The sequence below is a fragment of the Anopheles gambiae genome, chromosome 2 (genome assembly GCF_943734735.2).
Source record: "Anopheles gambiae chromosome 2, idAnoGambNW_F1_1, whole genome shotgun sequence".
In the NCBI taxonomy this organism is placed as follows: domain Eukaryota; kingdom Metazoa; phylum Arthropoda; class Insecta; order Diptera; family Culicidae; genus Anopheles; species Anopheles gambiae.
This window is the reverse complement of record NC_064601.1, coordinates 39,804,850-39,819,338: the sequence shown is the minus strand read 5'-3', so window position 1 is coordinate 39,819,338 and position 14,489 is coordinate 39,804,850. Positions and strand designations below refer to the sequence as shown.

Genomic DNA, 14,489 nt, shown 5'->3' with positions numbered 1-14,489 from the left:
GCACACGTCACACGAGTTGCATTAGAAGCACATGATCATGCGCCTCCATCTTGTTCGGTGGCCGGTTAAACATGGCCGACAAACAACAACTATCATTCGATCGCTCCATTGCACACAACACGCAGACAGGGCACAGATGGAAAAGGAAAACGAACGCACGCACACACACACACACACTCACACACCTAAACCAAGCCCCAACCAGCCAACAACCCACACCGCCCCTACCAAAACACTGCTCCATCGTTGTTTTTTGGCAATTTTTCTTTTTTCTGTTTTTCCGTTAAGATTTTCATTTCTTTAACGATTGTCTCCACTCACACACCGCCTCTCCACACTCAACCCCACCCAACCCACGGCTCTCACGATCTCAACGCACTGAAACCGGTTTCTTTCTTACCCCTCCACCTCCCTTTTTCTAGGAACGAATCGCATGTCGCCCAGACCGAAGTGTCCACTCCCTCTCTGAATCCCATTTGGAACGCGACCATTACCTTCCAGGACGTGTTCAGTGACAATCTGTTAGACCGTAAGATAGAGATAGTGCTCTACGATCTGTTGCCCCACTCGGAGCCCATCTTTCTCGGCGAGTGTGCGGTGAAGCTGCAGAAAGCCTGCCTGGACGATGTGGCCGTCTGGTACCGGCTGGAGGATCCGAACCATCTGCGCGGCTCCGGTCCGGTGCCGCCCGCCCGCTCCCGGCGCCGCTCGACCACCGGCTCCCAGAGCTCGATCGACGAAAGTTCCGCCTCGTTCGGCCGGTACGGCAGCACCGACGGCACGCGCTTTCAGCGCTCGATCTCGGACGATGTCGACAGCCTGGACGAGGGCCGGTACCTGCTGCATCCGAACTGGTCCGTTTCCGGGAGCCGGCGCGGCTCGACCCAGTCCGAGATACAGATGCAAACGCTCGAGGTGCACCAGGTCGGGAAGGATTACTCGAAATCGTTGCCCGGGTCGCGCCGATCCTCCTTTCAGGACTCGAAGGATCAGCTGGCGGTTGGGCCGGTGCCGCACGGCTCGCGCCGCTACTCGACCGGCCGCACCGGGCCGGGAGCGGGGGGCGGCACGGCCGGTGGGCGCGATGCGCCGCCAACCGAGCGGAAGCTCTCGTTTGGCGGCACGATCGGCGGGATCGGTAGCGGGGGAGGATCGCGGACTGAATTTATGCGCACCATGAGCCTTTCGCGCGAGCTTGACATGAAGAATCGCAAAAAGAAGCGCCTGTTTTCGTAAGGAAAACGGAAACCCGCAAACGCAACGAAACACGTGACACGAGTATGAAAACGGCACGAACGAACAGGATACCAGAAGCACAATCAAGCAAAGCGCTCCACCATGTGACAGTGATCGTACTGCTGGTGGTGGTTGCGGTGCTGCCAACAAACACACATACACACAAATGGTTTTGAAACTTAGACAATGATTACGATGACGATGAGGACGATGATGATGATGATGATGATGATGGAGATGTTAACGATATCCACACAAAGCATAGGTAACGGTAAAGTGTAAGCTGACGGAGCCGATGTCCTGCGGTAGCTATGTAACGACACACCAAGGCGAGAATGGGATTTGGACGCGGCATCTGGTGGAACCGTAGCCATTGATCAACGGCATAAAGAGGGCATATGCAGGCGCACAGGTGGCTAATTTATACACATTCATCATCCTTCTCGTTTATAGAGGCATGTTTTTTGCCGTGCGACTATGTCTGCACGATCCGTTTTACAAGATTATATACATATTATATATCATGTTTTGTGTAGCAAATATTTCAAAAGTTTACAGAATATCACTTTCAACACATGTTACTTGCATAGGAGAACGAAAAACGAAATAAACTATAATTCTGGTATATTAAACCTTTACAGATGCAATCGTGTTTCTTTTTCTTTTTTCGACCGTAACGAAACAAACCGAACGAAGTGGCATGACCGGTAGCCAGCTCGGGTCAGGAGGTTACTGCGTTGTTTCTTTCAAAACTAACTATTTACGCATGCAAATGCATTGATACAAAGAAGGAACGGCACCGTAGATTACCACATAAATCTTGTTCCTTTATCTTTAACTGGAATGATTGCACATTTATTTTGAACACAGTACAACGTAATCCGTTAGCCAGTAGAACGACTGGCGCAGGTCACCTTCACACAGGTATGGCGCTTTGGTCCATGTCCGTATCTTGAATCCGACCGCCTGCAGCACGTCGAAGAACATTTCCAGTTCCTCCTCGACCGTGAGCCGCTTCTCTGGTGGCCACGGTTCCAGCAACGTTCTTAACGGTAAATGGCTGGAATCTAGCAATTGATCAAGATAACCACGCTCATATAATAACTCCTTAATGTATTGAGCAATGTTTTTAAAACAAGGGCCAGGAAGGAAGAACAAGAATACTGCACGTGTGTACAACGAACAAAAAACTTAAAACGAATAACTTAACTAATGACGTAAGCAGGAAAAATAATGCATTTGCGCGCCCTCTACGCAGAGAAAACATAACTGTAGGTAAATGAGAAGAATTGCACAACTTGTACTTACTTTTCTCCACATAGTGGCTGTATGGCAACACCAGCGCTATTAATGCGAATCCCGTCTGATCTAACGATTCGTAAATATCACTAAGCATAACGTGTGGATCGAAACATCGATCAAGCACATTAAAACATACGATGAGATCTGCTTGATGAATTTGGTTTAAATTCTCCAGCACACTGTAAATGAAACGTCGTTAGTATTCCATTCATATCCTTGCACAGACAAATAAATCCAATCCATGTGCACTTACATGAAATTCTTCTCATTTAGTCGGTTTCTCATCGTCCAGCTGGATTCTGTGGCGTAGGTCGTTACCTGCCAGTTGCGTTTCTGCTGCAACGTGTGCACCAAGCGTAACGTTACCTCTCCATCACCAGCGCCGATGTCACATACGCTAAGCTAAGATGTGGTGAGAGAGAGAGATAGAGGGTACCAAAGTTTGAAGCGTTAAACAGTGCACCGTTGAATAAACCGAGCCTTTCCCTTACACCTACCGCTGATTGCCTTTCGCGATGCTGGAAAAAGCCACCAGCCGTGAGAAACTGGTCGAACTGCATTTCGGAAAGTATAAACATCGATCCGCGCTTGAGGAAACCATTGATGTCGGTCTGGGTCATGAACATGTTGAGAAACAGTTTCGCTACCTCGTGGCACAGCTGCAACCAGAACCGGCCGGACGTTTTCTTCGACCGTTCCAACCACTCGAGCGTTAGCTCGTCTGGACCGTTTAGGTGATGGTAAAGGCTACCATACTTTCGGGGCAGTTTGCCCATAGTATACCACTGAAATATAAAAAAAAGAATAAATAAATTAATAAAAGTTGCAATTGCAGGTAAATACAGCCAACAATGGGGAGTTGCTAAAATGATTGCCCTCACGTACGTGACCGATCTCACCCCGCCGATACTCCGTTATCTGGAGTGGGCGATTAAAATGAATCAAAGTATCCACTGTTTCTAATCGATTATCGGCACTTGTTGCCCGCCCGCTTGTGCTTGTGTGGGCTGTGCACAATCAAACATAAACTAAAACGCTCTTTCCTTTGATTGCTTCCGATGCTTCCTCCCTCCCATTAACGCCATCCCATCATCCAAGGGCTCTTACCGTGGTCATATCGATCTGCTGTATAACATCGTCGTTATGTAGCCGATCGAAAAATACTTTCGCTATCGCTCCCCGGGGACGGTAGTTCGACATAATGCTGCAAAGGTGGTAACAAAAAATTAGAAGCTAGTTGAAAAGTTCTCTAACATACTGTACTCTCGCAATAACACAAGGGCGACAACAAACGCAACACGTTACTCCACGTACACCGAAAAAACGAACAGAGCAAGAATGGTTAGGGGGAGCATGCTTGCTTAATTATTGCTTCACTTAAACAAATCAAACAAGCTCCATGTACATCTCGGTTGTTGTTGCTTCCGCTGCTGCTGTTCTAATTGTGGCCGTGGTATTGCTTAGCGCGTGCCAATGAAGTGTTATTGCTCGAGGGTTCTTTATCTTTCCACTCACCTGCGGCTGCGAGATTAGGATTGAAGTTTGATTAGTCTGCTCTTTTTTGTCCAGCTATGCTGCCTTCATGCACACGGTCGCGTAGTGAGAGCAATGAGGCCAGAATTATACGATCAAACACAGGGCTAGTTGGTGTGTACGGCTAAACACTTTGGCAAAACGGGACACCTCCACCACCAGCAATTATTGTCTGCTGTCCGCAAGCACAGCAACGGCAACGGGCGTGGTAACCGACAAATACAGGGGGAAAATGTTTTTCTCGGAAGCCAAGGGTTTTCTTCGGTGCATCGTTCGCGGCGTACACATCACCCCACCTGCCTCCCTGCCCAAACAGACAAAAACAACTACAGCTGTCAGCGGTGCGAGTTTTGCAGAGGATTTGCACGTATCATCCCTTGCTTCGAACAGAACCGGATACGGGTACGTAAGGTTTAGTTGGTGTACGAAACGAAAAGCTTGACCCACATCGCGATGCAACACTTGTCGGTGGATCAGCGCAGCATCACGGGACGATTCCGAAAACACGGATTGCCTGAAAGGATGTACGGGAAGCGTTCCGATCGACGAACTAGCGAGTATATACCGACGCGTTGACAGCTATTCAAATTAGCAAACGATTAGCGACATTAAACGGTTGTTCGCGCAATTTAGCATCTGTTGAATTGAGGATGGTAACAAGAGAATGATGAGAGTGACAATTTTATTGCAATTTTTTATCTCTGTTTTGCTACATTGCGATCAGCGCTGTACCATAAGCCATTCTCGTTCTTTTACATTTGTTCTACAGTAAAATTAAATATAAAGACCGAGGGGTGAATAAAAGCCATCATAAGAATCCGTAACAAGCGGCTGTGGATGTGGATCATTAACTCTAAGCTGGATCAATTATTTAGTTGAAAAGTATATATTTTAATCAATATTTAATGATATTTGTCGTAATAGACTGCACTTTAAAATCTCTAAATAACTAGGCAAACTGGTAAGACACGTGTAACAACCGTAATGGCATTAGGATCACCATGAATCACCAACATAGAATCTTCCTCATTTACGAACACATATTCTGACAGCTGCTTCCTCTTCTTTGGCTCAACACCCTGGATGCACAGAATGTTCAAAGACCACGACCGACAAAGGGTCCCGATGAGTCCTTCCGTAGCAACACACCAGCCAAATAGGCTTACGATATAGGTTTCATTTTGTTACGTCGCAGCAGATTGTACCTGCCCCAAACTAAATATCGATACGACACCAATGGTACATAGTAAGCGCGAGCAAATGATGCCGACTCGTCGGCCTGCACGAACTCAACGCTACTAGCGATAGACCACGTCTTCCTGTCGACGGAATAGTTTGGTTCCGCGCTGAGCTCGTCGTAAAACGCGCCCTTGTCGAAATCCACCAGATAATCGCATCGGCTCAGCTCGAACAGCATGTGCGGATGGCCCATGTTCTGGTCGTTGAAGTAATCGTGCACAATTTGCGTGCCGTTTTGAGTTTCGTCATAGTATGCCGGCAGCATGCCGGTGAAGCTGGACTCGACAAACCGGGCCCGATAGTTCGGGGGCAAGAAAAAGTTCCCGGGAAACCGATACCACTCTTTGCCGTAGCATACGCTCAATTCCTCATTGGTTGGAGGCAGGTCACTCAGCACGCTCATCGGTGCACGGTAGTACATCGACGTGGCCAGCATTCGCGATACACCTAGACAGAGTGCCACTGCCAGGACGGCGAAACCCATTAGACGATTCGGAAAGGAGGAGCGTCCTGCACCGAGGATGCGTCGCATGTGGGAAAACAGTTGATCCATTAGCAGTGCTGTTCCAAGTGCAAATAAGGGATAGACGGGGAAAATGAATCTGTAAAAAAAGAAAAATATTAAACGATGAACGTGATAAAAACCCAATAATATCGTTGTTTACGAACCGTTCTTCTTTGTGCGGTTGTATGGCAAACACAAAAAGCCATAAATAGAGAGGTGACATCAACCATAGGCCTTGCATCGGTGAGAGTCGATTTTTTGTGTTCCTAACACCAAGACATGCAGCCGTCAGTACCACCAACGGATATGACAGGCTGAGCATAAGCGTAATATTGTGGTTTAGAAACAGATTTTTCACGTAGAACATTATAGGCTCTACGCCGTACAAATCAGGTCCGTGGGAGGTAAACACGTTATAGCGGATTATGTTTAACGCGGCGACCGTAAATGTTCCAAAGTAAAGGCTATCGATGAGCACTATCGGCACACCGTACATGGCTCCATAGAGTAGGGCATTTTTAAAGAAATCCAAAAACTTTCTTTTTCTAAAAAGCAGCTCGAGAACGAAGGGAACGGCCACTATAACAGCGAAAGGCCAACCTGAGTGTAAAAAAAAGGATTAGTACGTTTCCAACAGTTCTGAAAGCTGGAGGTGTTGAGAATTGGCCACATACCAATCAGTCCGGAAAATGCTGTTACCGCAATAGCCGTTCGCGTATCTTCATTCAGCCACGCAGCCATCGTTGCTAGGGTAATGTACATGGAAAAACTGCTGGGCAACAGCGCAGCGCTAGAGATAAACATTCCGGCACTGGTAAGCTGGAAAAGCAGCCACAGACTAGCCACACCGCCGCCACATTTCCGTCCCAAAATCCTAACCGTGATAACGTAAAACAAGCAAAAAAGGAGAAAATGAATCAATTTACGGCGTTACAGAGGATTGTCTTTCATTGAGTGTAAGTATGATTACCTGTACAGGCGATACTCGAGCAAGGCACAAGTTACAGCCAGTAGACACCGGACGAAGTAGAAAATAAGAACACCATTATCAGTCACCAGCTGCAACACTTTCGCCGGCAGCCCGTGTAGCCATAGGTAGCTGTAGGACCGTAAGGCAAATTCGGGACTGTATTCCCATGTTTGAAAACCTTTGCCCTTAAGCAGATAGTGCAACGGCTCCCAGTAATTGTACGTCTCGTCGCAATCGGAAATTATCGAATACAGGGCGGACTGGAGACGCACTACTACAAGCGATAACACGACGACCGCGTTACTTTTAAGCGCGGACATAATTCCGAGCACCCAAAAACACTGCGAACACTTAATTCCAGCTATTTACCGATGAGCGGCCCCCTTTGCTAGCCGGAATGCCAGCTGCATGAAATTGTGTGTACAGTTTGTTGTCAGTCGCGGTTGACGTTTGTATAATAGATAAACAAAACAAACAGCCCAGCAAACAGGTGCAAAAAGGAGAGGAAATTACTTTATTCCGCTTATCTTTTAACATTACCGATAATTTCACGAACTTGATTCATTCCACGTAGGAAAATGGCTAAAAAGTTTGAAAAACGCATTCACAATGAAAAAATGTCATCCAGGTTACTATGCTAGGGCTTTCAGTTTCGTACCATTGTCAGCGCTTCTCAACTCATTTAACCTTTGTGCGCTACACGGTAAGTTCCGCATATTTTTGATGAAAATTTTCAATTTATTGCAATCTGCAGCGGTCTATCTGTAGTTCAAGTTGGGGTATCTGATTTAAATTTATAATGTAACTGGAACATATTGCTATCGAACATAGTAAGTACATAGGGGTTTCTGTAAAGCCCGGACGCATTTTAATTCCGATCCGGCCCGTCACACCATATTTATTCAGTTACACATTAAAGGCGGTCCCCGAGATACACGGTTAATGGGGACTGATAACGGCTGCAAAATACCGCGTATCTCAAATTTCCGCATAAGTCGAATTTCACGGTTTTCAGCCAAAATATCATTTATTTTAGTGTAATGTTGTTTGGCGTGCTAAGTTTAAGCTAATAAAACAAATAGTTTTTTATAATTCTCACTGTACATAACAATTTCAAACCTTCTTTGACCGGTCCGTTGTACAGTCTTCAAGTCGTACGACTCGTACGACATGTGCATCAAGGGTTCAAGCCTCGAATGGACCGTGCCCTCATACGTGTAGGACTGACTCTCCTTCTATGGGTAATCAATAAGTTAACTGAAAGCGAAGACCACTAGTGGCACAGCGCAGGTCTTGGCCGAGAACGGATGTTGTGCCAAAGAAGAATAAGAAACCTGCTTAAAAGAATTATAAAGTTCGACCAAAAGAGAATTTATTTTGCATTAGACAATTGATTTGTCAAATAAGTACAATTTGCCCAAAGAACTGTCAAATTTAGAAAACCGCGTATCTTAGAATCCTCGTAAAAGAGGTACTGTACATACAGAGGTACAGGCTTTCGACACTTATTAATTACCACACTGCCGGATAATCAGTCCTTACTACAGTAGTGATGGGTCACCGGAATCGCACCCACGGCTCGGAATCGCTTCCGAGCATTGCTACTCCGGCTTCGATTTCGAATAATTTAAACTGTCGATTCCACCCGAAGCCGTCGGAGCCGTCTGGAGCCGTCTGGAGCCGTCCGAAGCCGTACGGAGCCGCTAGTCGGCAGCCGGAGCCGGTCGGAGCCGTCGGAACCGATGGAGCCGTCGGAGCCGTTAGTCGGCAGCTGGAGCCGGTCGGAGCCGTCGTAGCAGATGGAGGGAGAGCAATAAATGAAGAAGACTCTTTTTTTTACTCGTTAGCAGTTTAAAAAAATGAAATTATCGCTGATATCGGGAAATTAAAGCGCTTCAGAATACTTTCGACTATTACAACGACTCCGACGGCTCCAACTGGCTCCGTCGGCTCCAACGACTACGACGGCTCCGACCGGCTCCGGACTGCTCCGTCGGCTCCGGACTGCTCCGTCGGCTCCGTCGGCTCCGACGGCTCCAACTGCTACGACGGCTGCCGACTAGCGGCTCCGGACTGCTCCAGACGGCTCCAGACGGCTCCGAGGTCGGAGTTTTGCACCTACCTTCCGGAATCGCTTCCAATTTTGGCGGAGTCATTCGGAAGCAATTCCGGATTTTTGTTGAATTTACCCATCACTCCATCGGTCCGTATGAGGCTTGACCCCATGACGTGCATTTTATTAAGTCGTACGAATTGACGACTGTTCCATGGGACCGCCCTCATTCTCATATGGACTATTTCTCTCATCTCGGTGTAGTTTGAAAAGAGTTGCTGGTTGTTACAAGATCGTACGTGGTTCGACTGCCCTTTAGATCGTCTTCCACATACAAGACTGACTATTTCATCATTTAAGGGTGTATGCGTATGTCTTCAGTTTTACGTAGCGAAGGCTCGGTTCTTACGGTTCTTGTACACATGACGGCTATGTTGCTATGTCGTACATATGGAAGACGGTACTATCGACACCAGCTAAATACGATTATATATTTTAACAAACTTGAAACATTCTAAAGTACAGACTGCTAATTTCTGCTTAAAACAAGATAGTCAGTGAGATGGGAATACTACCACGCAGGGGCGGATTAAGCACTACGCAAACTAAGCGCTACATTTGAAAGGGAAGCTATAACTTCTATGCATTAGCATATGTGTATCAATCTGCAAATGGCTACTGACTGACTACCTGGAAATGCACAACCAGTTCTATTAATATGATTCAAATCTTTCCCAACGGTTACCATAAATTCACCATTAAGCTTCGATACCACATCAACATAAATTGGCGTCCCACTTAGACTGTCGTCTGAATCGAACGTTACTCCATTTTGCCCAAACAATCAACTCTAGGATTCTGCTTTTCATAACCCTGCCTAACGGTTCGAGCATATTCTAATGGCCAATGTCAAAGTGATCGTGAACGCGCAACTACCGCCACTCATCCATGCCCGGTAGATACGACCCGATATATCACAGAATTCAATGTCACAAGCAACTGGTATGTTCGATTCCTACCATCCTCGCTGCCAGTTGCAAATATTTGTCACCCTCGAGCGAATCTCTTGCTGGGTGGGGAGTGCCAATGATACACAGGCATGCCCGATATGACACGATTGCATAAGGCAACAACGCAAAACGTGGCGAATATACCTGTTGCATCCGGATTTGAAATGTGGGATCTTCCAAGCCTGAGAATCTACAGATACTTGTTTGCACTCTCATTTTCGGCTGGACAGCACGAGTGAACAGCTTGTTGATAGCTGGTAGAACAACACAAGAAGAAGATTATGCAAACGAACAGTTGATCTCCATTATGCTGAGCGTTTGATCTTTTCCCGTCCACTGAATGGTTTGGTACAAAGTTCAAGATGTGGTTGACATCAGCTTCGGGAATGGAATAACGCAAACGCCACGGAAATGCTGACGTCCCAGTGTGTCGTGACGTACAGCCACACGATGATGTGGTCAAAATTTGTCTGCCCGTCAGACAAAGTATATCACCCGATCAAAGTCCGCACCGTATGGTGGATTACGTGCGTGCGTGCGCAATGACACGATTCTAATGAGGGTGGACATTGGGGGAAAGGTAAGAAAAAACCAATGTGAAATGTATGATCACACATTACACGCGTTTCATTCAATTTTCCCGCGTCTCAGCACCTCTATCTTAACCCACATAATTGGTTAATTTTAAGTTAACTTTCATACGGTCAGATTACTTCAGCACGTTGGCTCCTTTCGTTGGGGCGCGAAGGCGTGCTTCATGCATGGCAGGTTGACACCATTTGTCCGCCAATGTGATGCTCCCCAGCGTCCGTTTACACGTGATCCTCACTTCAGTCGTCACCTCCCAGTATAGGTCACCGCCAGGGAGATGAAAACGAAAGAAATGTAAGCTTAACTTACAATCCTTCTTCGTGTACTGCCCTCCGTGCACTTAGCCATGTCCCAAACTAGGACGGCCAGAAGCCGTGGTTCGGGATTCAAACCTCTAATGCCCATGTGGTTGGTTCCCTTCGTATGCTTCGCAATGCGATCGCAACCGATACTGGCAACGGGAAGCGAAAGGGCTTTTTGTACGTTTGGAGGGGTGGATACAATTGGCCGGAGCAGTGCGCTCGGCTTTGTTGCAAAATCAAACATTCAACCCCATCTCTGCCATCAACACCCCACACCAGACGGTGCGGCATAATTTTACGTCTCGACACACGTCTCGATTTGGGCGTCGTTGTAACAGGGGTACGGTACTTGAACTGCGAACGCTAATGAATGCTCTGTGCGCTGTACGAATCGAATCGTACCTCGCGGCCTGAAAGACCCTCCTTACGGTCGCGTCACTCCAATCTGCTCGCGCCTCATCGGCAGCAAATGTGAGTACATGCGTCGACCAACCCGCCCCGAGGGCTTATCGACGTAATGCCTTTTTACGAATACGAATCATCCATCAGACGGCACCGTGCGACAACGCCATCATCTGCACTGATCTAAGGTCATCCAACGAACTGGGAAGTTCTTACATATGTCAATCGCAGCACTGCCACAATCACTCCGGTGAGTGGCACTATCTTAAAGCCGCTGGCCCCATTTACCAGCGTTTCCTTGCCATCGTGGCTCGGGGAGCTAAAAACAGGATCAACTACCCCGAACACACTGGAAGCTTCTTCAGCGGTAAAACAAAACATCCAGCACCTCTTCCTGTTTCGCGCATCGAGGCCAATCCCCCGCCTTGCCATTTTCTAAGTGATGTTCCAATTTCTTCCCACTACTGCGTAAAGTATGTGAGTGAAACGACGCAGTTACCCTCAATCGGCGCACATGATAAGGCAGCTTTTAGTTGGGACCAACGTTTGGCGGGTGCGTTTTTGTTTTGTCTGCAAGCACACCGGTTGGGCCGATCCTGCAGGAGGAAAGAATAATAAATAGTGCGATTTGATTGATGAGGGTTGTGTGGTTGTGGTAGAATATTGTGTACTCATGGATGGTAATGAGATCGAGCGGATGGTCGGTTTTTGGGTGACGTACGAGCGGACACTACAGCGGCACAACGGCGCGGCACTTGGACAAGGGAGCTAATGTTCATCCGCGTTTGGCATTGTTGTGTAAATAATTGAAATTGTTGAATAAACAGTGAAACACACGTTCGATTTTTTTTCGCTGGTACCGCTGGTTCCGGACACATTGTTAAAACTTGTACTATGCGATACTGTAACATCTGTAATAGTTACAGGGTTTTCCAGTTAAATACACAATTGTCCATTTGTTTATAACAATCGTCTTTTTAAATATACATCGCTGTCTACCAGTTGATCAAACGTCAACTCATACGAGTTACTTTGTCCAGTTTAATAACACCAATTATTGTCATCTTGGATTGCACAACAGTCATATTCGGCACAGTTTGACTATTATTGTCATCTTGTTGTAGTAGTTTATTGGACTGATGAACCCTGTAACGGATTTCTTTCGTTTTTTTATAATTGTACCGTTGATACGTATCAAATATTTATGAAAAAATGGGTTTGATTGAAAGGTAAAAAAACAAAACATTGAGTAAAAAAAATCTTACATTTACATTTCATTCATTTATACCTTTATGTTTGCATATGAAATAGTAAACTACCTTCTACTGTATCACAAATATTAAACCACACATTAGTGCTGGGCTCTAATCTAAATTGATTTTTTTAAATTCAAATGAGAAAATCGTATCAAGGTATGGGTAGACCAACTCCATGTAAGTTTTAATGTTGCTCTACTCATCTCAAACGCTGGTTGGTAGTTTTTAAACTATTTTGAATTACCTCCGTTCCGTACGATTGGGTGTAACGGTTGTCATAGACATACAATGAACCTTAGCCTTTCCTTGAAAATTTTATTATCCTCTTTCTTTCGAAGTAAAGATCCACGTGTATTGCAAAAATAGTAGTATATCACAAGGTAGTAAATCATATCATTACCTAATCCTATGATATTGTTTGGAACAAACATGACATATCAAGTACTCCCGTATAGCATAGATCGTAAGGTGAGTAAGCAGAAGAAGAGGAGTAAGTCCACTAAAAGTATGTCAACTGCAATGGATATTAATAAAAGACACTGTATGTGCTTGGGCAAGTCTTTTTTACTAAATTTAATTCTCTTTTCTTCCTCATAATCGATTTCAACGCAAGCCACAATACAATAACGTCACAGCGAGTGCATTTTATCGTGATTTTTTCCAGATGACTTTGCATTATCAAGTGCATATGGGTGCATATGGTCGAACAATGATCCCACAGAAAGCGTCTCGATTCGTGGCCTGTCTTTGTATAAATAATCATTAATTCTTACACATTTCCTGCACCTTCATAATTGATTTTTTAATCTGATTCCTCAACGTGATAGAAACAAAAATAAACATTCCAGAACCTTCAATTTCATGCGTCCATTACAGTGTCCCAACCTTGCTATGCGTTGTACATTTTTGAATTAATGGTTTTTTTTTCTGTATTTTCTTTTCCAAAGCATAAACCTTGCGTCAGGGTCAGCAGATCAGGCTATCACTTCAAGCCCCACGTGCTCTGGAGGTTGTCGATGCGCAGTGGCACCGCCGTACGTTCGATCGCTCGAGGTTCACGTTAGCGCTAATCAAGTGCTGTGCTACTAATACAAACACTAAACAAACGATCACATCAATTAGCTGACCAGAGTGCCGAACGTGGCAAGGGAAGCTTGGAAGGGAGGTGTGGCAAAAAAACATACTCAAACAACCCTGCCAAATCAAGCCATCGAGCCAGCTTCCGTGGCTGGTGGTGTCAACCGATCACCGTGACGAATACGACGATGGTCAAGGTTAGTGCCCGGGCGGCCTCCTCACCTAGTGCGCGGGAAGATGCTACCGTTTTGCAAGGATAATTATCGATCCTGCGTTGCGCGCTAATTAAAAATTCGGCCATTTGTGACCCACCAGTTGCCCGGATTCGTCACACAACATTTGCTGCTGGGGTCCGTCCGCTCCGGAACTTTGTGAGCCGGATCTGCATCGAACGAAATTCTAGTAAATATTAGCAGCACATCTGTTATTCTGCAGCAAATAGACGCCTCCGTTTGCGTCACTTGACATTTTCCTCACACCTTTAACCGATGACGGCACATTCTTCCAATTAAAGGCGCAATTGAAGAATGCAACCTTAGATCCGTTGCTGTACAAAACGTTACACTATAGGGTGAGGGCGCTTCACAGTCAGCAGTGTAGCCGAGCCACACCAGTTGTGCCAGCGGTTACCATTCAAGATGCTGCCTGGACGAGTGTGTACATCCCGTCACAAACTCTGCCGTGTGCTAATCGATTCTCGATTCGAGTCGAGTCGTGCGAGAAAGTAATACCACCTTCCGCTCGCGATTATTATCGCAAGACAATTAGAGTCCACCCCCCCCCCTCCCCCCAACACAATAGTGGCCACGATCACGATCACGCAATGTGATTCACCGCGCGAGCGAACACGCCGGGAAAAGCCAACCGTGCCTAGCGCGTGAGAGGCAACGCCCCTGCGACGGAGTGGGTCGTGTGTAAAAGTTTCCATCGAAAACACCAACCGAGCTTGATGATCAAGGATCGGTGGACCAGACCGCAACCCAAGGGCGGTACACGGGGAAAGCGGAATGTTA

At 46.3% G+C, this 14,489-nt stretch overlaps 3 protein-coding genes across 4 annotated transcripts; 1 reads left to right on the top strand and 2 right to left on the bottom strand.

Moving 5' to 3' along the window:
- Positions 1-71: 71 nt before the first annotated feature.
- LOC1274267 (uncharacterized) lies at positions 72-1,883 on the top strand. The gene is made up of 2 exons (XM_061649648.1): positions 72-110; positions 196-1,883. Exons 1-2 carry the CDS (start codon positions 72-74, stop codon positions 1,234-1,236), a joined length of 1,080 nt encoding a protein of 359 aa, XP_061505632.1. The 3' UTR covers positions 1,237-1,883.
- A 159-nt stretch (positions 1,884-2,042) lies between these two features.
- LOC1274266 (protein-L-histidine N-pros-methyltransferase) lies at positions 2,043-4,172 on the bottom strand. 2 transcript variants are annotated; one of them, XM_003436487.2, is made up of 6 exons: positions 4,054-4,172; positions 3,646-3,742; positions 3,036-3,323; positions 2,792-2,940; positions 2,545-2,717; positions 2,043-2,303 (listed from the first exon to the last, which is right to left on the bottom strand). In XM_003436487.2, the coding sequence occupies exons 2-6, from the start codon at positions 3,736-3,738 to the stop codon at positions 2,092-2,094; spliced, it is 915 nt and encodes a 304-aa protein (XP_003436535.1). In that variant the 5' UTR covers positions 3,739-3,742; positions 4,054-4,172; the 3' UTR covers positions 2,043-2,091. The 2 variants fall into 2 exon arrangements, with proteins under 2 accessions (XP_003436535.1, XP_313362.4); XM_313362.6 differs by lacking the exon at positions 4,054-4,172 and adding an exon at positions 3,853-3,953.
- Positions 4,173-4,938: 766 nt separating this feature from the next.
- On the bottom strand, positions 4,939-7,238 carry LOC1274265 (alpha-1,2-mannosyltransferase ALG9). The gene is made up of 4 exons (XM_313360.5): positions 6,786-7,238; positions 6,490-6,689; positions 5,980-6,415; positions 4,939-5,912 (listed from the first exon to the last, which is right to left on the bottom strand). Exons 1-4 carry the CDS (start codon positions 7,103-7,105, stop codon positions 5,234-5,236), a joined length of 1,635 nt encoding a protein of 544 aa, XP_313360.4. The 5' UTR covers positions 7,106-7,238; the 3' UTR covers positions 4,939-5,233.
- Between the last annotated feature and the right edge of the window lie 7,251 nt (positions 7,239-14,489).

Excerpts from the sequence above, each read along its gene's own strand:
- LOC1274267 (XM_061649648.1), top strand. The coding sequence starts at position 72 with ATGGCCGACAAACAACAACTATCATTCGATCGCTCCATT. Across the intron at positions 111-195 it reads TATCATTCGATCGCTCCATT|CCCCAACCAGCCAACAACCC; the intron begins GCACACAACACG and ends ACCTAAACCAAG.
- LOC1274266 (XM_313362.6), bottom strand. The coding sequence starts at position 3,893 with ATGCTCCCCCTAACCATTCTTGCTCTGTTCGTTTTTTCGGT. Across the intron at positions 3,324-3,645 it reads AGCAGATCGATATGACCACG|TGGTATACTATGGGCAAACT; the intron begins GTAAGAGCCCTT and ends TTTATATTTCAG. Across the intron at positions 2,304-2,544 it reads CAGCCACTATGTGGAGAAAA|ATTCCAGCCATTTACCGTTA; the intron begins GTAAGTACAAGT and ends ATCAATTGCTAG.
- LOC1274265 (XM_313360.5), bottom strand. The coding sequence starts at position 7,105 with ATGTCCGCGCTTAAAAGTAACGCGGTCGTCGTGTTATCGCTTGTAGTA. Across the intron at positions 6,690-6,785 it reads CTCGAGTATCGCCTGTACAG|GATTTTGGGACGGAAATGTG; the intron begins GTAATCATACTT and ends TATCACGGTTAG. Across the intron at positions 5,913-5,979 it reads CAACCGCACAAAGAAGAACG|ATTCATTTTCCCCGTCTATC; the intron begins GTTCGTAAACAA and ends CTTTTTTTACAG.